The 27,149-nt window shown below is 36.5% G+C and overlaps 1 protein-coding gene across 5 annotated transcripts; it reads right to left on the bottom strand.

Moving 5' to 3' along the window:
- Positions 1–1,750: 1,750 nt before the first annotated feature.
- OCIAD1 (OCIA domain containing 1) lies at positions 1,751–27,137 on the bottom strand. 5 transcript variants are annotated; one of them, XM_081143966.1, is made up of 9 exons: positions 27,012–27,137; positions 25,098–25,160; positions 24,340–24,420; positions 17,962–18,015; positions 11,112–11,159; positions 10,268–10,400; positions 8,767–8,942; positions 4,668–4,820; positions 1,751–2,275 (listed from the first exon to the last, which is right to left on the bottom strand). In XM_081143966.1, exons 2-9 carry the CDS (start codon positions 25,153–25,155, stop codon positions 2,238–2,240), a joined length of 741 nt encoding a protein of 246 aa, XP_081000092.1. In that variant the 5' UTR covers positions 25,156–25,160; positions 27,012–27,137; the 3' UTR covers positions 1,751–2,237. The 5 variants fall into 5 exon arrangements, with proteins under 5 accessions (XP_081000092.1, XP_081000091.1, XP_081000090.1 ...); XM_081143965.1 differs by lacking the exon at positions 27,012–27,137 and adding an exon at positions 26,796–27,001; XM_081143964.1 differs by lacking the exon at positions 27,012–27,137 and adding an exon at positions 26,595–26,690.
- Between the last annotated feature and the right edge of the window lie 12 nt (positions 27,138–27,149).

Raw genomic sequence — 27,149 nt, 5'->3', positions numbered from 1 at the left:
CCACGGCACCTTGGGGTCCTTCATTTCCACAGGCAGGCTGAGAAAACCACTCAGCTGCAAGCAAGAGCTACCTTTATGGGAAAGGTAGGACCACAAGTCATGATGAACCCCTGGGGGACATACCTTAGTCCTAGTCAAAGAACTGCCAACGCGAACCGGCTCTACTTCAGAATCACTGGCCAAGTGACTGGCGTGTACCTTACATTTCACTTTTTTAATAGGGATGTCTAGAGAAGTAATATTATGCCCAATAGGTATTCGGGTTGATACTCGGGTTGAACGGGGCAGATAACCTCTTTTAAGTTCATAGGTCTTTTTTTTAAAATGTTTTTTATTGATTTTGGAGAGGAACATCGAACAGCTGCCTCCTGCACACCCCCCCCACTGGGGACTGAATCCACAACCCGGGTATGTGCCCCAACCAGGAATCAAACTGGCAACCCCTTGGTGCATGGGACATGCTCGACCGAGCCACACCAGCCAAGGCACAAGTTCACAGGTCTTCAGACCTTTAGCCGAGCGCCTCTTCCATACCTGAACCTGATTAGATGGTGAGCGCCGATTTTGAGCTGTTATGGGATTCAAATCAGTTCCTGGGGAAAGCTGTGAGTTGATTATGCACGTGGGAGGAATTTGAACTACTGCGGCCAAATGCTGGGGTGAACAGTAGCAAAACGTCCCATCCCACGCGTTATTTTAAAAACATGAGGGTGGGAGTCTTTCTTTCCTGCCCTCGACAGGCAGACTTGTCCAGAAATGCTACTGACTTCTGACGCTGGGTTGCAAATAAACGGCAATGAGGCTTTTAATGTACTAACTGGAACACTCATGCTAGAGTCACAAGTGGCCACGTACAGCCTGACTGCCGTGAGCACACTGCTGTGAGGAGCCCACACTAGCCCATGGAGAGACAACATGGCAAGCCCCTGAAACTGAACGGAGAGAGGATGCCCTGGCCAGTCCGCAGCTGCTCTGGCTCCCTGCTGCTTCAGCTCCATCCAGCATCTGGCAGCAAACCTGAGATGAAGAGCCAAATCATTCGGCTGAAATCCATAATTCCTGACCCACAGAACAACTGAGTAATGTGTTTTACTTTAAATAATTTATTTTTCAATTACAGTTGACATAAAATACTGTATTAGTTTCAGTGTACAACCCAGTAAACTGGGTTAGATTAGACATCACATAACTTACTAAGTAATCACCCTGATAAATCAAGCCAACACTGACTGAAACACTAAGTTTCTGGTAGAAATGTAGTAAGAATTTAGGTGAAACCACAATTTCATTTTCCATTCACCTGAACAAGGAAAAAACATAAAAAAAAGTATACCAAATTTTTATTCCCCTGAAATTTGCGAAGTTTTTTAACATAACCACTGCTTTTTTAAGGCATTGAACCATTTACTCTGTGTTGGTCAATCTACAAGTCGCATTTATCATATCATTATTAAATATTCAGAAATGACTTTATTTCCTATCCCTACAAAACACCACTTACTTATAATTGTACTTAAAAGTAGATGGAAAACAGCCTGGCTGGTGTGGCTCAGTGGCTGAGCACCAACTCATGCACCAACAGGTGGCCTGTTCAATTGCCAGTTCAATTTCTAGGTTTCCAGCTCAATCCCCAGTGGGGGCATTCAGGAGGCAGCAGTGACCAATGTTTCTCTCCCTCCCTCTCCTTTCCTCTTTAAAAATCAATAAAAACATACTTTAAAAAGATGGTAAACAAAACCATGAACTCAATGAAGATGCACATTCCTTTAATACTTTATTTCCCATGAACATCAAGAGAATACAGCAAACACTGGAGAAAGGCTTTTTAATAATTTTTTGATGTAAAGCTTAACACATAAAATTATGCTCCCCCCACCCACCCACCCCAATTCAGCATGCAGATATCACTTATTTTCACGTATGCAGACTCTAGAGTATTACAATCTCTTGACAGTTTTATAAGAGAGTATCCTTGTCCTGCAACTTAAATTTCACAAACTGCATATGATTGTGGCATACTAAGATCATTCATAGTTTCCCAAGGTGAATATATTCACACAATATTAACATTAAAATCTGTTTTTTAAACATTATTTTAATAAGCCAAACCACAAAAAACCCAGGTTCTTATTTTAAGTGTTTATGAAGACTGCTGCTGAACTCAAAGCATGCAGATATGACCACCCAGATGAAGCTGGATATTGAAACTCCTTCAGTAGGTCCAAGGATGCAATGTTTCACTCATCCCAAGCATCTCCATATTTGTTTACTTTGACTAGGAAAAAAGCACAAATAGTTGATGATTCCAAGTAGTAATATGTAAAAGGCACTATTTTAAGTTTGCTATTATGATGAAAAGTCATGTTTCTCATTTGAAAAAATGCACACGAGAGTCAAATTAAAAAGGGGCTGGCCAGATTTAGTGAACTGGAGGTTCGACATAAATAGTAATGCACTGTATCCACTACTTTACGTAAGTATTTGATCGCCCTAACAACGTTACAAACACAACCCCTATTTCAGGGCCGAGAAAACAGATTAGTAACTTGCCCAAGGTACAAATAAAACAAGTGGAACTAAAATTTGAACACATCTGCTTAGGTCCAATGCCTGGGTGCCTTTACAACTTTACCATACTACCTAAGTAAGTGTGGTATAAATTATAGTACATACAAAAAAATTATTGGGAAATTAAGAAACAACAAAATTGAATTTTGTTTTTCACAAAAAAGACAGCAACAGAAATGGTCAGGTGAACAGGTTATGGTGATTTCAATCTTCTCTCCTATGAGCCGTGATACTAGTGGCAAGGAGGAAACAGTTTCTAATGTTCTTGCATTTTACATAAAATTATATTTTGAAACATGCTCCTCTGTCTTCTCTACTCTTTCACCTTTTAGCCTCTCTTTTACATAGCCTTCATCTGTGAATTACAAGTAGTCCTAACAATGTAAATAAGTAGTTATCAAAGTATGAACTGGGGACTCCCTTCCTCAAGACACTTTCAGAGAATCTGTAAAGTCCAAATTACTTCATTATTATACTAAGACATTATACAACCCTTTCCCTCACATTTTGCCGTTTCCCCTTGCTTTCATTCCCTCATTAGTACAAGGAAGAGTTTTCTAGAAACTGCATGGGTGGTGATATCATTGCCCGTTTTTAGAATTTGTCTTAATTTCTAATTAGGTAAATGTCATCCACAGAAACTAAAACTGAACAATTTAAGTGAATTTATGCTGTACTAATGTCAAATTTTCTGTCTGGATTCTAGAATAGGACATTCTAGAAAATCACTAGAACTATTTCATAACTTTTTTATCTTCAAATAAAGCACACAAAAAATCAGTTTTCTTTTTATAAATAAATAATTTCATATTACTGTCATGTAACAGAACTTTAAAAGACTGCTTATAGTCAAAATCTAGCAAATGCCAAAGGTCTGCCATATTTCCTTTTCTTAATCTTTATTACTATAGAAAGCCCAATGAAACATTTCATTTCTGATTTACCAGTGTATGCTCCTGTGCAGACATAGAAAAGATTACAAAACTGAGAAAAATACTACTGCCTGCCCCCATGGAGCTTACAGTCTAAATCCTCAAATTAATCAGAACAAAGTACCAGTAAATCTTTACATATTAGAGTAATGGCTATTGAATGTATATAGTTTACACTAATTTTTTTTAAATGGCAAACATTAACAAGTAATGTCAATTACCAATGTATTTTAAAGCTAGATTTTTAAAATCAGTAATATAACAGATACTATCCATCGTTATTATGAAAACAGAATTCTAAATGAAGCAACAACTAACCATTAGAAATAAATTTGGCTCTAAAAGAATGACCATAATAAAAAATACTAAGAATTTTTATGTATTTTTATATTCCTTATGGCATATATCACTTTCAAGAAGGTACCAAGGACCTATTCCTTTTGTTTTTAAAGTAGTAAATGGGAAACCTTGAAACAATGACACATTCTCTAAAAGTCCTCAAGAGATAAAATTCTGTATTAAAATAGCTATAAACCCCTATTCAAAATACCCTCTTCTGTTAGAAGTAAACTTCTATGTCAGAAAATTTACTTAGGGTAATGTATAACTGTTCCAAAATGACTTAAAAGAAACTGTGATTTTAAAATTTACTATTAATTATATCGCAAAAATACTAAATAAAAAAGTCAGACTCCCCTTTGGAAATGTCCTAAAGCTGCTTTGTTAGGCATATAAACTCTATCTCAATTTCACAAACATAAGAAAATCAGTTTCATTAATCATAATTCTGGGCTCTGCCAAAAGTGGCATTATAACCCAATTATCAATCTGGTTTTATGTAATAGATGCCTAATTTTAAAAATGGTTTCCAACCCGACTTCTTATAAGGGGAAACAGTCAACTTGGATGTTTAATTTTTACATGGTATTACACAACTAGTCTTATTATCTTAAGTCATATTACTATTTTAACTTCATTATTTTCTAACACAAAATGGCCTTTGGAACACCTTAAAAAGAAAAGTCCTGATAACTGTGAATAGCTATTCTTTTTAAAAAATATGACTTTGGTTAATTGTGTGGAATTAAACCACATTAGCATGCTTAATGTTTTTACTGCTGCAGTCCCGATCCGACAGAGTAAAGTGTTGAGACTAAACTATCATACCTTCTTTTTTGGGTACTCTTTCCTGCATAGGCCTGACTGAGGGGTCGGTCTTATGTGCTAAAGTTACTTCATATGACTCTCTGTTCTTATTCCTTAATTCCTCATACGTAATACTTTTTCTTTTAGGACTTTCTTCAAGCTTGGGATCAGGTCCTAAAACAACAAACAGTTAGTACATGGTGATAAAAGGAGCTTGAACAAATTCAAAACAACTAAATTTTATAAATCTCCTGATCTATGATTAGAATAGAATGAAGTGAAAAAAGGATCGTATTACTGCCACCACTCCAAAGCACTGCTTTCCCCAAGGTAACCATAAGCTAAACCAGCTTCTCACACTGCCCAGTTTTTATTTCTAAAATTGAAAATTAACATAAACAAACTGACAACTAACCATCAGAACAGATAACATAATACACACCAGCATCATTCAGACTCATTAACACGTTAGTGTTTTAAACTGCAAAGTTATTCATAGCATTTATATAGAGAAATACATTGTACTAATTGAATAAAACTTGACCCAGCATGGCTTTTATTTGGTAATATTTGCATAGTTAAATGTTCCTATAACCACGGTCTATATACAAACTCCAGCTATTTTAAAAACTTTTAATTTTACCATCTTTGTATTTAAACAAAAATACTTGAAAATAGCTATTGCAAAGTATAAAACACAGCCTTTAAGCATAGTATGCTTCATTTCCACTTAGGTCTAATGAATGCAATACTGAGGCAGAAAAAAGGAGCAACTATAATTTCGACCGGGAAACCAGCATTTATTTTTTATTATATCTCCCAAAGAGTTAAAGTAGGAATACATATTATCAAAGAGTCAAATACTGATGAAACATATGGAACTGGTTATGCTTAATACTGGTTGACAGGGCCAAATATTGAACACACTTTATATAATGTATAACCAGCAAAAAGGGCCATATAAACAGTTCTAAAGAAATTAACTAAGGCTAACACAGCATTCAATGAACAACTACTTACAATCTGACACACTACTCCCAAAGTACTATTTATCAAAGAGGTTTTTAATAAGACAAACAAATTGGACACATTATTTTAATTATGATTATTTTTCTTAAAACATTTTTTCTTAAGTGGTATTATTTTGAAACTCAATGGTAAGGTCCCACTGAATAACCAGAATTTTTAAAGCAACATAACTACACAGTAAATGCTTTCAGCCATAATCATTTTAGTACAAAGTATACTGCACTGATACAAAGAGCATTTAAACTTCTCCTTAGTTCTAATATTATACCACTGTTGAAAAGTAAAATTTTCTTACTAAAAAAAAAAAGCCAAGAAAAATTAGTATAACTTTATATTGGGTTTAAAAAGCACTTTGTATTTCACTAGTAATGAATAATTATTGGACTCATTTCCCTTCACCACAAGTTGTATTTTTAAAATTCTGGAGGAGATAGTATATACTAGATTAGTAGTCAGAAACCCCAGGTTCTCATTCCTACTCTGCTGACAACTAGTGAATGTCCTTGGGCAAATCACTAAACTTCTTTGAATATTGGTTTTCTCAATTGCAAAATACAGAAGTTTAACTAAATGATCTACCTCTAAAGTTCCTTCCAGGTCTAATATTTTTTTCATTGTTCTGAAATTCTGTTACAAATAATGAAAACATAAATCAGACAGAATGTTAGGGAGAATTTTTTACACTTACAAAAGTCAAATGAAAACATTCTATATTGTGCAGGAAGCATAGCATAATTTACTACTTTGGGAAGGTAATACAGAGCTGGAAGGAATAAGACAGTGAAAAATAGCATTGACTTAAATCTAACTGTAATAAACTATAGTAAGTGTCATAACAACTATGAAGGAGTACTTTCTACTATGAATTCTCTACTTTGAATAACTTTAAATTCTTGCTAAGAGAAAGCAGAACTAAGAGGGCAAGTAGTTCTGCTTAAACAAAAGGGGAAGGTGTCTTATTAAGGGGGACCAGCAGCTGGGGCAAAGCAAAGGAGGCAGCTCTGCTGTCCATGTGGAGAGCAGTCAGAGCTGCAATCCGGATTTAGAGAAGAGGGTGAGAAAGCAGAGCCACAGACAGATGGATAGTTGCTTTGGAGGACATAAAATATATTAAAATACAGGCCTTACTGTGGTCTGTGGGCAGATACCAAAGGACTTTTTGTTTGTTTGCTTTTATTTGAAAAAGAAACTACGTAACATGGAATGGAATTTGCTAATGCAAATGCAAGGAAGGATGCAAGTCATGACAAGGCTAGAATACGAGTAGAATGCATTTGAACTAGAGAAACAGGAAAAATGGAGATGCGATGAGGGACAAGGACAGCTGCCTTTGGAGATAACCACTGACTTTAACCACTATCTCTAATCTGCCCACCTCCTTTCCTTTCTCACTACAGACCCTTGAACAACTTGGGTTTGAATCGTGTGGGTCCACTTACAGGTGGATTTGTGTAAGTGGTCCCGCACAGTTCAAACCTATGTTGTTCAAGGGTCAACTGCAATCGGATGTCTTTATTTCCAACCATTCAGGGGGAAAAAAAGCTGTTGAGGATTAACAGACTCTCGACAACTTTCATCCACTAAAGAATCTAAATTACCTTAAATTCCATTCTCTCCTGTCTCTTCTGCAAATACTCCCTTACTTTTGCTCTAGAGCAGTGCTATCCAATACAATTTTCTGTAATGATGAGAATGTTATATATCTACAGTCCAACATAGCAGCCACTAGCACATGTGGCTACTGAACTGAAATGCTGTCAAAGAATTGATTTTCAATTTGATTTCATAAATTTAAACAGCCATATATAGCCAGCGGCTACTTTATATGCTTTATATGATCTACCTTGAACCCCTCTGCATCCTCTGGGACCTCAACTGACCTATAGTCAACTTCTCCCTTTCCACTAGTATCCCCTCCCTCCCTTTAATCTACATATATATAGATAAAAATCTCTCTCATCTTAAACAAAGGAAACAAAATCCAAATGTTCCTTTAACCTTGTTTGGTCCCCATAGTTACTGGCTTAACAGTATTTGGTTCAAAGAAAATGTTTTTAAATACCTTATAGAGGCCCACAATCCCTTATCCAAACCCTTACAAGTCAGAAATGTTTCAAAATACAGACTTCCTCAGATTTTAGAAAAATATTACAGTACATAGCCCTGGTATTATTTGATATTCATCCATTCAAAAGTTCAGAGCAACAATAAGTAAAAACAGTATTTCTGCAACAGAATTTAGGAAAAACCATATTAATATAAAGATGATAAATAAACTTATGTAAGTTTAGCTCAGGGTTTGAAATAATTCAGGTCAGACTTTATCATCTGTTTATTTAAAAAACTTGTTTTCAAAGTTTTTTGAATTTAAGGATTTTTAGATAAGGAATTGTAGACCTGTACTTCCTATTTCTAATTCCTCACCTTTCACTGCAAACTAGACTGAAGAAAGGAAACTAACGTTTGATGAAAGCCTATTACCTGCCAGGCGTAAGTTACCTCTGATTATTTCATCTCATTCCGAAAGTTCTTTAAAAGAGAAGGGATCACAAACGACAGTCACCTGCCGAACGTCCATGGCTAGTAAATGTCAATCGTGATTCAAATCCAGGCCTTAACCCAAAATTGATGTTGTTGCACTTAACATTATGCGATCTTCAAACCCAGTATTTACACAAACTCCACAAAGCATTTTCACATAGATTTTCTCACTTGACAACAGTTCTGTAAGGCAGGTAATTATTATTCTTCTCACATTACAAAGAAGCTGAAATCTTTAAGACCAGCCTAATGTAACCTTTTTATAGCCTCCCTGAGGGAAAACTTATCACTCCTTTGATATTACACTAAACTTAGTATTTTTAATTAACAGGACATACTAGTAATTTATCCTTATATTTCTATATCTTCTAACAGACTGGACCTCAAAAAATGTTGAATTGAAGAAACAAATGAACAAATGAATGAACATGCTGCGTTTAGGCTGATGGTGGAACACACAGGTGACATCCAGCAGAAAAGGTCATCAAATAAAGTTTATACATACGTTGGACCATTAAATGCTGAAATTCATTTCAAGAGAAGTTTCTACCTTGGGCGATATGATCAGTAATACCAGTGGGAGTAGATTCATTCATAGAAGAACTAAATGGAATTGGCTCATAACGAGGAAGCTTCTCTTTTTCCATGTTGTCTGCTGCTGGGGGTGTCACAAAAGACGAATGCCCACTCACATTTGAGTCATATTTTGGCTTCTGAGAATAGTACCTATAAGAGAAATTCATATTATATAAGAAACATGAATATTGCTTATACCTTAAGGTATGAAAATCAGTTATCTTATTTTCTAGAGAAATCATATTATTTTAACATAGTTATTTTAAATAGTAAGATTAAGCCTATTTCTTTCTGGCACAAAAAAAATTTAAAATGTTTTTGTTTTCTTTAATCCTCACCCGAGGATATTTTTTCCATTGCTTTTCAGAGAGAGAGACAGAAAGAGAAACATCGATGTGAGACTCATCAACTGGTTGCCTCCCGGCCGCACCCTGACTGGGGCTGGGGAGCAAGTCTACAACCACGGTACGTGCCCTTGGCTGGAAATGAACCCAGGACCCTCAAGTCTGCAGGCTGATGCTCCAACCACTGAGCAAACGGGCCAGGGCAAATTAAAATTTGACCTACTAACATAACTTAAAAATTTACGCTCAATATATAGGAGAAAAAATGTTTATTCAATTTTCCAATTACTAAGCTTCAGAGATCATTTTAATGTGTTTAAGGTTTTCAGAAAGAAAAACCACTTCAGATTAAAAAAAAAGTGTCCATTTCCCACAGTAACTGGGCAGTTACTTCCACAGGTAGTCCACATGAACTCCATGGTGATAAAGCAGATGTAAGTAAATCTAGCTCTCACAGTTTACACTGCTTGCCATTTAGGATGTGAAATATATCTAGCCAAACTACTTAATTACCTTATTACTTATCTACCTATCCAGACAGGGAGATTCATTTATCTATACTTACACCATTTCCTTACTATTTTAAACAGCAGGATTAAAAAGTTGGAATTTGTTGAGCTGAAATTAATAAAATTTGGGAATTCAAAAGAAAAGTTCAAAATACAGGTAACAAAAGGTGTTTGCCGAATTAAACCCTTCATTCTGGTATATGCACTCCCAACAGGATGCAACTCTATACAAAACAAAGGTAGAGAGCCCTGGCCAGCGTGGCTCAGTGGTCAGAGCACTGGCCCATGCAACGAAGGGTCACAGGTTCGATTCCTGGTCAAGGGCATGGGTACTCGTGTTGCAACCAATCGATGCGTCTCTCTCACATTAATGTGTCTCGCCCTCCTCTAAAAAGCAATGGAAAAAAGTATCCTCAGGTGAGGATTAACAACAATAAAACAAAGGAAGACAAATCTCATTCTACCTTTAAAAACCAAATTAGCTTTAGCCTGTAACAAAATTGCTAGTTTCCAATGGTCCTTCAGTTAGGCAAATGTTTCATGACCTGAATTATGGCAATATCCAGTTACACTTTTTTAGCTAAAATTAAAAACCTTTAATAAAGATAAGAATCTGGCCTACCCAGGTGAAGATCGTCGTGCCTGTCCTGATCGTAAAGCTTCTCCAAGAGGGGAATTCTCAAGATTCTTGAACTTCTCTTGGCAAGTTTTCACGTAAGAAAGCTTTCCAGCAAAGTATCCCATGATACAAGCAACTTATTTGTAAAAAACAGAGAGTGTAACTCAATGTGTGTTTGTTTTTATAAGACTCTTTTCTAAAAGTACATTTAAAAAAATGCGATTCTAAGTATGTCTCTGGTGTGAAAGACTGAGATTTCCTGAAATAATGGTAAAAGTGTCACATTAAATCAGATGAGAATCATACCATTTGCCCAGCTATTTCTTCAGATTGTTTTCAAAATTAAGCAACAAATCTCTTAAAATAATAAATTATTAAATGCATACTATGTCTTTTTCCAATACAAAAGAAAGGCTAACCTGGAAAGATTCATAAAAAGCTTCAGGTAATTTTTAAAAGCAATTTAGCTTCTTTTCTATTAAGCATGTTAAAAAGATTTATTTTCAAATTAGAATTAATTTTAATATACATTTTATCTTGATTAATCAGAATCACTGAACAACTTTCCTAATAGGCAAGGTAATTTATTTTCAAATATAATACCTTTAGAAAATAATTTTAAATGAGTAGTTCTATCACATTATAAAAAGAAAAAAATGCATCTTTGAAGTAACTCATGATTTTTAATGTTAACAATAAAATGCCCTAGTAGTCCACTTAATGAGAAGCTTAAACAAACTGATTTGTCAAAGCAAGTAGTCAAATAACTGTTATGAGAAAGACAAAACATTTGATAAAAACATTATCTTACTTAAGTAAAAAGCTAAGAAAACGTGTTCATACTTACAAATGAGTTTAGGGATGGAACCATATTTGGGATGACTTGAAAGGATTCCTAAAGATAAGAGAGTAAATATTTCTTAGTTAACAGTAATTGTTAGAGAAAAACACATTTACATAATTAAGATGTTATTTCTTTGACTAAGATAAAACAGGTTTATGCCAAGTTTATGCTAAGAGTGTATGAGAAAATAATAAAGAAGTTGCGGTAAAAATGCAAAGAAACTTTCTGCTAGTCATTCCATGATCTCTTCTAATGTAAGACAAAATAAGTTCAGCAATACAATATAAAGTAATATAATCTATCAGCAGAAATAAGGAAAAATATAAAAGCAAAAACCAGTACAGACTATCTTTAAATGATACCTAACAATATTAGCTCTTTCCATAAACCCAGAGAAGTCTAAAGCTATTTAAGAGAGAACCAAGTAAATTCAGTATCAACAGAAATATAAAGAAAATTGAAAAAACTCCACAATCTATTATAATAGGTCAATTTAGCAAGGTCACTTGATACAAGATCAATACATACAAAAAAAAAATACTTCTTTACACAAGGAACAAAAAAAGCAAAAAATTTTCAAAACACATAACTTATTATAAAACCAAAAACATCAAAGACCCAGGAGTAATCTAATGAAAAATATGAAAGATCTCTACATTGAACACTACAAAACTAACTGAGAAATAAAAGTTAAATAAATGGGAAATATACCATATTCACAAACCAAGACTAAACATTGTAAAGTCTTAAATTCACCTATAAATTCAATGCAATCCCAATTAAAATCAAAGAAAATTTTCCCCAAATTAAAAAGCTTGTTCTAAAAATCATGTGGAAACACGAAGGGCCAAGAATAAGCAAGGGAATACTGAAGAACAAAGTTGAAGAACTGCCAACAGATATCAAGATCTATTACTATAGTAATTAAGACAGTCTGTTATAAGTGCAAGGACAGATAAACTGAACACACCGGAAGAGTCCAGAAACAGACCCATACATGCAGTCACTTAATTTATGAGAAAGGCAACACTGCACTGAAGCGAACAAAGAAAAGTCCTTTCAAAATAAAGTTTTGGGTCAACTACATATCCATAAGAGGGGGAAAAATATACCTTGATTCTACCTCATACAACATTCAAAAACAGTCCCAGATGGCCTGGCCGGTGTGGCTCATGAGCAGCAACCCATGAACCAGGAGGTCACGGTTCGATTCCCAGTCAGGGCACATGCCTGGGTTGCAGGCTTGATTCCCCAGTAGGCAGCCAATCAATGATTCTCTCATCATGGATGTTTCTATCTCTCCCTCCCTCTTCCTTCCTCTCTCTGAAATCAGTAATGGTCCCAGATGACTTAAAAATTTAAGTATGAAAGATAAAAGAAAGCTTATAGAAGAAAGCATAAGAGATTCTTCGTGTCCTTGTAATAGACAAGGATCTTTTTTTTTTTTTTTAAATCCTCACCCAAGGATATTTTTTTTTTCATTGCTTTTCAGAGAGAATGGAAAGGAGAGAGAGAAACATTGATGTGAGAGAGACGTATCAATAGTCTCGTGCACACATCCCAACCTGGGTTGGGGACTGAGCTTGCAACCGAGGTACTTGCCCTTGGCCGGAATCGAACCCAGGACCCTTCAGTCTGCAGGGCCGATGCTATAGCCACTGAGCCAATCTGGCCAGGGCAACTAAGATCTTAAACAGACTACAAAAAGCACTCATCATAAAGTAGAGATTTGATATATTGGATTGCATTACATTAAGAACTAGTTCATTAAAGTGGAAAAAAATAATCACAATGCATATATCTGATAAAAGACTCATTTCCAGAATATACAGAGAAGTCTCACAAAACCAAGAGAAAGAAGACAATCCAATGGAAAAGTGGACAAAAGACTGAAACAGATAATTTGCAAAAAAGGACATATTCAAATAAGATACAAACAAAAGAAAAGGCCCTCAACTTCATTAACTCAAAATCACAATGCAATCAATATCACTATTCACTCAGGACATGGCTAAAATACAAAGACAAAGATAGCAAGTGTTGTGAAACCGTGATCACTTATTAATAGGATTGTATTAATAAATTGGTAGTGGGAGTGTAAATTGGTCCAAACAGCATGGAAAGTTTGGCATTACCTACTAAAGCTGAACATATGCACAATCTATGACCCAGCAAAATGCCTTCCAAGAGACACTGTATTCATGGCATAACTACTTATAATAATAAAAACTGGAAACTACTTGACTGCCAATGTACAAAAGGATGGATTAACTGCTGTGGTATATTCACACAGTGGAAAACGACATGACAATGAGAATAAGTAATCTACAACCTCATATAACAATGTGGATGAATCTAGTGATGTGCTGGTAAACCAGCTCTCCAAAAAGCCCTGATTTGCGATGCTGGTTGATTTCCATGGAGAGCAAATATTTGGACCATGACCAATTTCCAGCTACCAAATGGTTTAAAAACCAGCTTGCCAAAATCTTGAAAATTTAAAACTCAGCTCTTTGGAGCTGATACAAGCCAGTTCCAGCATACCTCTGGATAAATCTCACAGGCAATGTTAAAAGAATACTTAGTTGTCTGATTTCATGTATATAAAGCATAAAAATAGAACTCATTTATGCTGTTGGCCTCAGTTCCTTTACTTACACAAATGAGAAAAAAAAGGAAGATAGTAATAATATCCATATTTATACAAAAATGTTTTTCCTTCATTTACAGACCCCTTACAACATACAGGCTCTACACACTAGGAAGGAGGGATATACCAGCAAATAAGACACCCTTTACTCCCAGAGCTTACAGAAAAAGCATACAATGTGATGGTGGCTATTCATTCACTCAAATATTTGAGTATCTACTACATGCACTATGCCCTGACAGGTACCTGAGATGGGCAGTTTTCTAAGGGGAAGTAGGAAAAATGAGGGCAAACAGACTTGTAGAAGGCTAATGCAATACTGTTGGCAACAGATGGTTGTACTGCAGTGGCAGTGCAGAGAGAGGGATACAGTACACAAGAGTATTTAAGAACTGGACTAGAACAGGCAACTACTGGACAGGCACCTAAGGGACAGAAGTGAAGGATAATGCCTGTTTCCTAGTTGGACAGTGATGTGATCAGCGATGGGAAAAACAAAAATTGGTTTGGGGGTAAATGAATTCAGTTCGGGATGAAATGAGTTCAGTTTGAGGAGCCTGCAGGAGGGCTCTCCATGTGGGGAAATGCAGAGTATGTTTCTGAAGCAGATACCTACACTAGAGATAATCCTGCAGATTTAGAGTAATAAATGGTCCCTGATCCACATTTTGCTGGGTAATAGCATATAGATTGAACTCAAGAAAATCACAAGTGAAGGAAGAAAACCCACACTAGAATGTAAGCACCAAGATCATGAATTCGTCTTTTAGTGCAATTTCCAAAAATAGTGTATAGTACATGTCACTCAAAAAAAAAAAAAAGAGAGAGAGAGGGAGAGAAAAGGGGAATTGCTTGAGGTGGGAGAAAAATCAGAAGTATGTGCTGTCATGAAAGTCAAGGGAAGAGACCTAGCCGGTTTTGCTCAGTGGTTAGAGTGTCAGCTTGTGGACTGAAGGGTCCTGGGTTCGATTCCAGCCAAGGGCACGTACCTCGGTTGCAGGCTCGATCCCCCCTATGCGGGAGGAAACCAATCGATGTGTCTCTCTCACATCGATGTTTCTCTCTCTCTTCCCCTCCCTTCTAGACTCTGAAAAGCAATGGAAAAAATATCCTCCAGTAAGGATTAAAAAAAAGTTAAGGGAAGAAACTTCAAAAAGGACTGGTTAAAGTTGTATAAGTCAAGAAAAAAAACTCTTTCAAATTTAAGCAATAAGGAGGTTGTGTAGATAACATTTTTTTAAGTTTTGGTAAATGTTAGAATATATCTATAATCTATGACACAGACTGCAATGGGTTAAAGAAGTATAAAGTGAAGTGCTCATTCTTAAAGTCTGGCTTTAAATGCGAGACAGCTGGAAGCAGTTGGGAAGGATATAAGGGAAGATTTTTCTTTTGTATATTTTCAAGTTAGAACAGACCTGAACATGTTTAAATGTTTTGCCAGAAAAGGAACAAGTAGAAAGGAGCAGCTAAGACTCTGTTGAGTATGACTAACCATGGATGAAAGCATATATAAAATGTTAGGCATTTTAATTAAATGTGAGATGTCTTGGTAAATTCTGAATTCTTTTTCTAAAGTCACTCAATTGGGGGGTGTGTGACTTTTTTATTATAATACCCCACCCAAAAAACAAGACCCCATAGTTTCAACAATAAAAGATCTTAATTCTCAAAGACAGTAACATGAATGACATATCATCCAATGTTTTTTGTATTTTTATTCAAAAGTATCAAAACCCCAACAATAACAAAACAACTGACACAGTTAGAAAGATGACACGTGACAGGCTCAATAGGAAATAATGTTATTCTACATATTAGGTCAAATCAGTTCCAAAAATTTGTCGTCTAAAAAACAGAACACTAAATTCCACTGGAAGGCTTGAGGCTCAGTCATGAACAATTACAGAGAAGGATGTTGGAACAATATTACTCCTCGTGGTGGGACTTCTGCAAATGAAATCATACAGGCATAAACTGTCATTGATGACAAGTCAAATAATCACCAAATGGTGACTAAAAATTCCGAATTCTGGTACAAGAATAATTTGCCTCCTTAGTAATAGGTCCTATTATTTTCAGTAAGCTTCACCTTAACTATATGATAACAGTTCTATCAGGATATATCTGCAACTAGAAAAAAGGAATTTCTCTGGTTTCAATTCCTGTCTGGTTCAGTATAATTAGTTACATGCAGGAGCATAGCATTCTCAAGATAGGCAAAAACCCCATGAAAAAACAAACAAAAAAATCCAAACCAGCAGTGGTTAAGATTTTGTCGAAGATAGATCTGTCTAAATGAGTATTACAATCTGACTCTCCCAATTTTAACTGTTTCCAACTTACCTTCAAGCCCACTAAAATCTCCTACTCTACCTAAGCCCAAAAGCTCAGTTTACCTAACTAAAATGATCATTTCTCCAGGTTATACCTTAGCTATTCAACGGAGTTTACACTCCTCCTGCATCATTTTGTTACTCTAGCCGTGTCATTCTCCTGACTGTCCCTCCCAATAGTCATGCTTATTTTGACAATCAGGTCTCTCCTTTGAGATTTTTCCTTCTCTTCTAATCTAAATCCTGCCCATCTTCAAAATCCCCTTCTTTCAACAAACTTTCCTTGATTATAGTGGCCCTGCAGAAATCTTACTTCTTTGAAGACCCAAAGATCTTAAAGTCCCTACCATACAACAATTTTTTAAAAATATGTATTTTATTGATTTCAGAGAGAGGAAGGGAGAGGGAGAGATAGAAACACCAGTGACTAGTCATTGATCCGCTGATCCTGCCTGACCCTTACTGGGGATCAAGCCTGAAACCCGAGCATATGCCCTGACCAGGAACTGAACAGTGACCTCCTGGTTCATAGGTGGACACTCAACCACTGAGCCACACAGGCTGGGCTCATAGTTCTTTTTCTTAAAAGTAATGTGATAAAATGTTTTTTGTTTCCCACTATAAAAAGAATCCTAATCTCAAACAACTTAGTCCTAAAGCACATATAAGTGCATATGTATATTGACTTGTTCTCATGTTTAAGATTCCTGTCATGGTAGCACACTGTAATGAGGTTCTTTAGGAGTACTTTAAATAAACAAAACAAAATTTTGACCCCTCAAATTCCTCCCATTTCCCTCCAAAACTACTTTTCTCAACTAGTGTGTCAATACTGTCTAAATACTTCATACTGCTAATATGAAAAGGCTAATCTTTCCTATCATAGTCACATTTAGGAGCCAGTTAATTAAAAGAACAGCTTTTTAGGATATGTGGAAGCCATCCTAAGGTCACGACCCTTTTCTAGGATATCTTCTTATTCCAAGGAGATAGTTCACAAAATAAATGTAATGTGTATTTAGGATTAGAGACTGATACAATTAATACTTAAATTCCATACACTGTAGTATTTAATCCAATAGGATTTGGGACAAGAAAGTATCCCCACCCCTCCATTATTATAAGACAAAGCTGGTTTAAGGAGCCATTCATGTTTAAACCAGTGCAGAAGAATCACCAGGAGTTTGTTAAAACAAATTCCTGGGCCCTTACTGAGAGATTCTGATTCAGTAGGTCTGGGCTAGAGCTCATGAATTTGCATTTTAAACAAGCTCCTAAGATGATAGTGAACTGAATGGCTTGCTTAGACCAGGCTTGTCTTTCTGCCACCCTGTAACCCATCCACAGGCTTTTAGTTACTTTCTTGCTCTTGTATATTGTCAATGTTGCTACAATGCAAGAAAATATAAAATTCTCAAATCAAGATATTTGTATCAGTGGGTTCATGGAGACACAACTCTTCTGCCATTGTAAAAATTTCATATTAACCAATGTCCCCCCAATACATTTAATAAAGGGGGGAAAAAGAGGATCTAAAAGTGAACTGAATACTACAAAAAAGCAAAACTTAAAGTTGTTTTTGATAGGGGGGCCCCTATTTTCTTGTCCTGAATCAATGTTATGAAAATTCTGTTCCAGTTTCACTAGTGATGTCACATCTTAATGTAAATTAAGTTATTCTGAAACCATATGGTGTGAAACTTTTAAAAAATCATATAGTACTAGGAAAATAAAGGCAATAACTAAAGAAATTTATCAATGATAATGTTTAATATATACAATATCATATTTATCTAAAAATCAGGAAAATACCACATAAAAACACGATATCCAAAATGCTAAATAAATTCAAATTTTAAATATTTACCTTTACTAATTAATCCTTGAGTAATCAACATACTTGTTGCAGCCAAAGGTACAGCTACAAGAGAAAAAAGAACTTGTCAGCATCAACAAAAGGTAAAAAGATTCTGTCCGAGTTAGAACAGATGAACGAGTATCAGTAAAACCATCCAGAAAATAAGTTGCACAATTAAGATCTTTAAGAGATTTTTTCCATGTTTAAAAACTGTACTGTATATAGTCAGTGGAAATACAAAAAAAGCATTTTTAATATAAGAAAACATTACAATATAATTCAGGAAAACTTGCTTGCAAAAGTTCTTGGCTGACGCCTGGGAACTTGACTGGTAAACAGTTCCCTACACTGATATAAAACTTCACCTGAATGATAAATGGCTGTGTCTGTTTGTACAAATAGTTTATGCTGCACACCTGCTTTCCTTCTGTGAGTCTGGAATTTTGGTACCTGCTAGGCCAAAGGTACCTCTGTAACCAGCCCCCAATAAAAACCCCCAGGTGCTAAGTCTCTGAGGAGATTCCTTCCTAGGTAACTACTTCCTCCACTATGCAGCTGGAAGAAATTCAGTATGTCCTTTGTGTGGGACTCCATGGGAGAGGATTCCTGGAAGCTCTTATCTGGTCTCCTCTGGCCTCCCCATGCTCCTTTTCCCTTTGCTTAATCTGTTTTGTACCCTTCCCACTGTAACTTGTTTTAAATTTAAATAGCTACGTGTGGCTGCCTCACTGGACAACACAGTTCCAAACCAGGAGTTGGGAATCATTCTGTAAAGAACCAGATGGTAAATATTTCCGATTTTGTGAGTCACAGTCTCTGCTCCAACTACTTAACTGCCACTTTAAAGTACAAGCACTGAGATAACACATAAACAAATGCACATAAAACTTTCAATAAAACTTTATTTATGGATGCAAAAATATTAATTTATGCATTTTAGGGACAATGAGACGCTTATCATTCAGGTTTAGATCAGTGTAGGGAACTGTTTGCCAAGTTTTCATATGCAACAAAATCTTCTTTTTATTGGTTTCAATCATTTAAAAACATAAAAACCATTCTTAGCTCATAGCCATATAATATAGTCGTCTAGACTATATATGGGAAATTTAAGAACCAAGGTAATTAAGACATCTGAATTATTGGGTTTCATGATTAAAATCTGTAACTTGGAATAGGGAATTAGCTTTGCCATCAGACAATTTGCAGAAACCCTAAGGTTTGAACCCTCACTCTCTTACTTACTAACAGATTTAAATTTTGCTCGAAAATGGTTTCTTTAATGTTGGCTGGTTTGATTGCCCCCATGTATTGTTACTTAAGGTTTTTCAAAGGACAAGTCCCCTTTAATTACAGCATCAATACAACTTGCAATCATTATTCTCCTTCAGCTTGGCTCAAGGAATGCAACACAAAGCACTGAAGAATCAGATAGGGATGGAAGGCAACAAGCTGACTGGCCACCTCTACAATGGACAATGCTTCCCCTATTTTAATTTCTTCTTAGGCCACGGTGGTATAATGCAGAGAGTAACAGTCTGGTTAAGGAGATCCTATTACTACTTCTGCTACTCATCACTATGCCTTTGCATAAATCTCGTAACTTCTTTTCATGCTATGAAGGGTAATGGATTACAAATAAGGTCTCTTTCCAACTCATATATTCTGTCAGAGAAAAAGAGAATGGTAAAATTGAAAGGGACTTCAGAACTTAGTATACAGTCCTCATCCTAATCAGAGTAAACTGATACCCAGAAAGGACAATCCAGTTGCTCAAAGCAACAGATAGTTTGCGCTAGCGCTTAGATCATATCCCAAGTCCCCTGACTCCCAGGTCACTATACCACATGACTCCAAATTCAGAGTCAATTAAATGATGTTTCTTTAGGCAAATCAATAATACTGCTGACCAAAAGTTATTTTGCATTATGACCATGGCCCCAACCACATCCAATACAAGAATGCCTAAAATTCCTTTAACTCTTCTCCCCTTACAACAGCAAAATGCTACTCTAAATTCATAATTGTTTTCAATAGAAACTGTTATTTCATTAATCACACTAGCACTAACAGTCATTTAATAAAGGTAGCTTAACATTTATACAATAAATTAAATTGAATTAATTCCCATAACAATCCCATGAGATGGGTTATTATCCCCATTTGAAAAAGGAAACTGAGGTTAACAGCCACCAAGAACTTGTCTGAAATCTCACAGCTAATACATGATGGAGCTGGGATTTGAGTTCAGACAGGCCTTAGAGTCTATGCTGTTATTACTCATTATACTATCTCATTTGAAAAACAAGAGTAGACAGGTATGAAATATCATTCACAGAATCTACAAATGATGCATGAAACAAATATGAATTCATATACCTTTTCAGTAATTCCAGAGGTTGAGAACTACCCTAACACACAATCCACATCAAATGGACCCCCTTTCATAGATTCTTTCATTACCTGTATATTTGGGCACAGATAAAACTGTTTCTTTTGTCAGTGTATAGGGTTACAAATTTTAAGCTGAAAATAAATGCCTTCATGGTTAAGCTTTGAGATCAGAGTAGAGCCCGGCTGGGTGTGGCTCAGCGGTTGAGCATCGACATAGGATCCAGGCGACCAGGGTTCGATTCCCGGTCAGGGCACATGCCTGGGTTGTGGGCTTGATCAATGACTCTCTCATCATTGATGTTTCTCTCTCTCTCTCTCTCTCTCCTTTCCTCTCTCTGAAATCAATAAAGATATATTAAAAAAAAAAGAAAAAAAAAGATCAGAGTAGAAATAAAATTATCTTAAAGAAAGAACGGCCCCTAGATCAACATGTCTAAATTTAAACCAGGATGAACATAGTAGTTAATACTTAAAAAAATCTGTAAAAATTACCTTAGTATTTTTTCTACACATTCCTACTTGCGTCACCACCTTTTTACATCAGTAGGCACAAGATGCTTTCCCCAAAAAACTCATTCATTTACATAAATATATGTAAACATCACATACTGCATAGACTATTCTTATGTGAAGATACAAATGTAAAGTACAAAATTTCTTAATGCATGACTATTAGTCTGTCTCCTGGTAATTATACGTTGAATTCCCTATCATCTGTTGTTACAGCCAAGGTTCTATGTACTTTCTTTTTTTAAAAATATATCCTTATTGATTTCACAGAGAGGAAAGGAGAGGGAGGGAGGGAGAGAGAGACAGAAACATCAATGGGGAGAGAGTCATTGATCAGGCCCACAACCCGGGCATGTGCCCTGACCGGTAATCGAACCCCGATCGCCTGGATCCCAGGTCGACGCTCAACCACTGAGCCACGCCCAGCTGGGCTATGTACTTTCAATGTCTGAAGTTATTACATTAAGCAACATTAAAGTTATCTCTGTTTTAAGAGTAATAACTACTTACTAAATACATTAATTTTCTGGCTGCTGTAATTTCCCAGTAATCCAGATATGGTATACAACAAGCTGTTTCTTAGCTTGACCTTATTACGTGTTTTCTATCTAACCTGTGGTTAATCTGTTTTAAGAGACAGAATTATGTAGGCTCCTATTATTCATATACCACATGCCCCACTTTGAACAGTCAAGTATAGATGGGTACCCTATGTATTGATCACTGCCCTTCAATGTAATTTTACCATAGAGCTGTTATAATTAGCTAGAATGTTAAACATGAACAGCAGAATAAGTTTATCAGATAGAAATAAATGTGGACACCACACTACCTATGTGGCTGTTAGCCTAACATTACAACGATCCCAAACCCTATCTACCAGATTTGTCTTTTTCTTAATCCCGTGTTATTAACAGACTTGAAAATAGATCACTTTATTCTACCTATTCTATGCAATTCTTGAAGACGTAAAAATGCGTTGCCAGAGTACAAATGAATTCTGTGAGAAATTATTCTCATATTATGAGCCACGTAAATTTTTTCTAAGTCCTTGATCCATGATAACTATGCATTTAAAACAATTATTCTCATCTAGAGATGTGCATCATCACCTAATTCTCACACAGGTTCTTTCCAGCTTGAAACCTCTATAAGTCTCTGAATAATTGAGAATAAAACTCAAAAGATTTTATAAGAATTCCTATTATCTTAACTGCTCTTTCTTGGTCTTGGTTCATTCTTTCGCCACTACTTGGGTCACTTACCCAAGTGAGCTCCTCAAACTTTGTCATTTATTCCATTATTCCTAAATATTAACCATGTCATAGGTACTATTACCAGTTCTACGCTTTCATTTCTACACTTAATTTCTTGGTGAATTCACCAACACACCTATACCACAAACTCTGATTTCTTACATACACCTTTATTTCTGTCTCTAGCTGCACTCAGATTTTCCACCATCAGATGATGATGTATCATGGACTCAAAATGTCCAAATCAGTTTCCTTCTTCAAGCAATAACTCCTTCAGACTACACCTTTTAATCAATGTTATTATTAGTTAGTATCCTAAACTGTATATCTTAAAGTTAGTACTTCCTTCACTCCTCCTTAGTCAATTTACAAATTCTATTATTGCCCAGCCAGTATGGCTCAGTGGTGGAGCATCAACCCATGAACCAAGAGGTCACAGTTTGATTCACGATCAGGGCTCATGCCCAGGTTGCAGGCTCAATCCCCAGTAAGGGGTGTGCAGGAGGCAGCAGATCAATGACTCTCATCACTGATGTTTCTCTCTCTCCCTTCCCCTCTCTGAAATCAATACAAACATATAAAAAAAATAAAAATCCTATTATTTAAAAATCCTACATGTCCTTTAAAAAATCTCATTCCCAGTTCATCTTCTCTAGTCCAAATGACACTACAATCAACTACGTCCCCTCAATAACTGTATGCCTAAGTTATCGCCAAAAGCTTATGACAGATTTCATCAAGTACATCTTCTCATCCTTCTATCTCATCCTGCAGTTAATGAATTTTCCTTAAGAAAAATCTACATATCACCCCCTTAGCCCAATAACCTACAATCTATAATGAATCAAACCTTTAACTCCTATGTTTATTTTTCTATCCCAACAAAAGACCTCTGCTCCAATCAGCGCAACCTCAAGGCTCTAGTAGAGATCAGGCTATTGTAGAATCTGCCTTTGCTCACCATTCCTTTCATCTAAATACTCCATCAATCTTCTTGTACTTAAAGGCTTACTAGTTAAGTCTCCGTTATTTAGTAAAGCCTTTTTTAACTAAATCAATTCCAATTAAATTTGTATCTTTTAAAAATTCCTATTGCTGTTTTGCAATAGGAATCTTTCTCAATGTGTTTCATGAATTGGCTCTGTCTTAACTACACCATAAAACCACTTTAGGGCAAAGACTGTGTCTCCCAAGCATCGTACCTTACACACTATAAATATAAATACAGGCTGACTGATGAAAAGGTACATCTTCTTTAATTCCTTAGGTCACTCCCTCCTTTTCAAAATTCCATTCTGCTTTTTTGTTAGACAAATTACCTTATCTGCAAGGACTGCAATGACTAGTGAAGCAACACCAGGATTCTGTTCAAATGTAATATAATGTTTTACATTTCTTTCAACATCCTCTGTATTTAAAAAATAAAATCTTGCCCTAGCCAGTTTGGCTCAGTGGTCAGTGTCTGCCCGCAAAATGAAGGGTCTCAGTTTAGATTCTGGCCAAGGGCACATATCTCGGGTTGTAGGCTCGATCCCCAGCCCTGGTCGGGGTACTTGCGGGAGGCAATCAGTCAATGTCTCTCTCTTTCTCTCTGAAAAGCAATGAAAAAATATCCTCAGCTGAGTATTAAAACAAAAAAACAAAAAGCACTACAAGGCATATAATGAATAACAGCATTCACCTCCCTATCCCAGATTCCTACGCTACAGAAAAACAAAACAAAAACCTTTATTGTATAAGGTCTCAGTCAGAAATCAAAAGCTGAAAACATTTCAAAATGATAAAGTGAGAACTAATTAGTTTTTATCATGTAATGGCTAAAAGTGTAAGAGAGAAAATCATAAGCTGCTGTTTCAGACAGATCTGGCTTTGAATCCAGCCATCACGACTTACCAGCTCTGCAACACTAAATAACCCATTTCACATCGCTAAACCTCAATTTCTTCATCTGTAAAATGAGGGTAAGTTATCAACCTTATCAGGTTTTTAAAAAAATATATAATGCATATACACTCAGTAAATGCTATTACTATTACCAACAAAAATACTTCAGTCTTGAAAAATGTTCTAGAAATCATTACTTTAAAATGCGTACAATTCTACTTATTTAACCAACCTCTTTTAGTAATAATTATGCTATACCAAGTGTGCCAATTTTTTCTATACGAAGTCATTAAAATTTAAGGCACTGAAGGTCAAATTTTGTTTACTATAAAATTTAACTTACATCTGAACCAGAAGCTTTCATCATTGCATTCTGCGAAGACTCTTCTTTCTTCCTCTGTCGGAATGTAATCAGCCCCTATGTCTTTTTACCAAGGAAAAATCAGCAAACATTAAAACACCTATGGAAAAACTAAGTCTAAAAATTACCTTAGTCTAAACCAGTGATTTTCAACCTTTTTCATCTCATGGCACACATAAACTAATTATTAAAATTCTGTGGCACAGCAAAAAATACATTTTTTGCTGATCTGACAGAAAAAAAAGGTACAATTTTGATTCATTCGCACTCAACAGCTATTGCTGTGTTGTTTGTTGTCACTTTTTTAATCTAAGGGAAAAGAGGTCAGTGCCCCTGACTAAATAATCCGATATTTCATGTTTTAAAAATTCTTGCAGCACACTGATTAAAAATTGCCGGTCTAAACATAACAAAACACACCCATTTTAAAAAATGAAACAACAGGCTTGTTGTAAACTTTAACAAACTTTGACTTCAAACAGAAGTTGATACTATCTGCTAGTAAAAACTGGATTCATAATGTGCTATGTCCAATGCAAAATGAAAATGGAACCTCTTGTTCAAATTATTAAGAATTTCAAGATGGCAACAGAGGTTAGTAAACCAAGTATGGGTCCCTGTGTGACTGCATAAGTCACACACCCGTGAAGTTAGCCCAGCTGCTATACTGTTAGTCAAGGCAGTAAAAATTTCTCTACAGATAAAGTGCTTCTAATCATAAATACTTAATTGATAGTTACGGGGAATTGGTCTTGTAACTTCAGCATTCGGCTCTCGAAAATCAGCTCTGCCATTCATCTTTCCTGCATCAAAAACATTTATATTACGTATTAGAAACAAAAATGAGGTAAGTCAAAGTCAGTCAGGATATAGTCTAATAATATTACTAGTCTTCATGGCAATCAATCAACAAATATTTACTAAACACTACAACATCTGAAGTACCTCACATAAAGAAAAGTTACCTCAATAAAAAAGTCACAGACCTATTAACTGATTTGGAAATGATTACTTATCTTAAGACCCTTAACTGAAAAAGTATATATGACTTATAAGTACAGTTTTTATCAACTGATTATATCATTAAGATACAAAAGGATATCGCCAAGCCCTGGCTCAGTGATTGAGCGTGGACCTAGGAACCGGGAGACCAGGGTTTGATTCCTGGTCAGTGCACAAACTGGATTTCAGACTTGATCCCCAGTAGGGGGCGTGCAGGAGGCAGCCAATCAATGACTATCATTGATGTTTCTCTCTCCCTCTCCATTCCTCTCTCTGAAATCAATTAAAAGAAAATTTTTAAAATCCTAACATTAAATTTTTAAAAAAAGACATAAAAGGATATCAATAAAATAAGACATTTTTCCTCCTGAAACTGGTTTATTTCACATTATCCTAGCTTTGGACCCTTTCAGAAATATATGCCCAATAATTAGGATAATTCCCCAAGACAGAAGAGGAAAAATTTCAAGTCATTTCTGCGTTTCCATTTTTTAAAAATAAAAGAATCATCAGGAAACACACGTATCCCAGAAAGCAATACTCCCCCAAATTAATAAAACGACGTCATATCCATTTCCCTGTGGTGTAAAGCTAGCACCAAATTCTGTATCCACCAAATGTCCTCCCTCCCCAAATAGAGACTTAGAAAAATACGACATATAAAAATGCATGGCATTTCAAGAGCATACACTTTTATTTTTTGACCTATGCCTGGGGATTCAAGAGACCAACAGCTTAGATAATCTGCATTTTACAGAATGTTCTCATAGGATCATGAGCATCCCCACCTTAAAAAAAAAATTTTACATGAATTAGGTAAATGCCATACATGAGGAGGATAGCAATTGGGGCCCTTCCTTAATTCACGTATTCGATAGGCCATCATTGAAGGTCTAGGACACAACCAATCCCTTCGCTAAGAAAAAGGAACAGAAAAGGTAAGATGGATTCATGGATGGAGCTTGCTGAATAAACTACTCGTATCCCAAGACAACCGTAAAAGAAGAAATGAAACCCTCATTTCTCAAACAGCATCCTACCTAGAAACCCCAGAAAGAGACTGTCAAGGCCCACAAGGCCTCTGTGGAGAACACCGTTTTAACCTCTTAAATCGCAAAGAAAAAACCTGAATAGAACCTGCGTCGTCCTACGACCGTCGATTCCTGCACACCATCCCCCACCCACGGCATCTGCATCTCCACCTGCAATACCCCTCAAACACACACAACTGTTACCCTGAATTTTTATGTCCCATTCACAACCCCCCAGAAACATTCCCTCTCTTTCCCGGGTCACCAGCACTTCGGAGCCCGACGCCCAAAGCGCGATCGGCCCACCCGCACAGGCGGGAAGATGGCGGAGGGTGCAGGGGAGCGGCTAGCCTCAGCGGTGGTGGGGGGTGGGCAGAACGCGGCCCTCTGCGTCACCTCACCCACCTCAGAAGACAGCCAAGGGCGACGGCACGGCGAGCCCCGGGCGACCAGAGGCAGAAGGCCCGGAGGGGTCAGCAAGGGGAAAAAGCGCGCGGATATCGGAAGGCGCGGGGGACCGCACAAGAGCTGGGGGTGGGACGCAGCTAGCTACCAGGCAGCCAGAAAGTCACCCAGATACAAGCTCAAAATGACCGTAACCCGGAAGCACTGGGAACTTACAAAGGGAAATGACGTCACCCCTCCCTGTGGCGTCGAAGGCGAGCAACCTCGGAATAGACGCTAGCTCCGGCGTCCGTCTGCACCTCCTTCCGCTCAGCCCGTCTCCTTGCTTCCCCCGGCCGCGGCGCTCGCGAGCTG

The sequence above is a fragment of the Miniopterus schreibersii genome (assembly GCF_964146895.1).
Source record: "Miniopterus schreibersii genome assembly, chromosome: 1".
Classification (NCBI taxonomy): domain Eukaryota; kingdom Metazoa; phylum Chordata; class Mammalia; order Chiroptera; family Miniopteridae; genus Miniopterus; species Miniopterus schreibersii.
The sequence above is the reverse complement of the archived record's forward strand: the minus strand, read 5'-3'. Positions and strand labels throughout refer to the sequence as shown.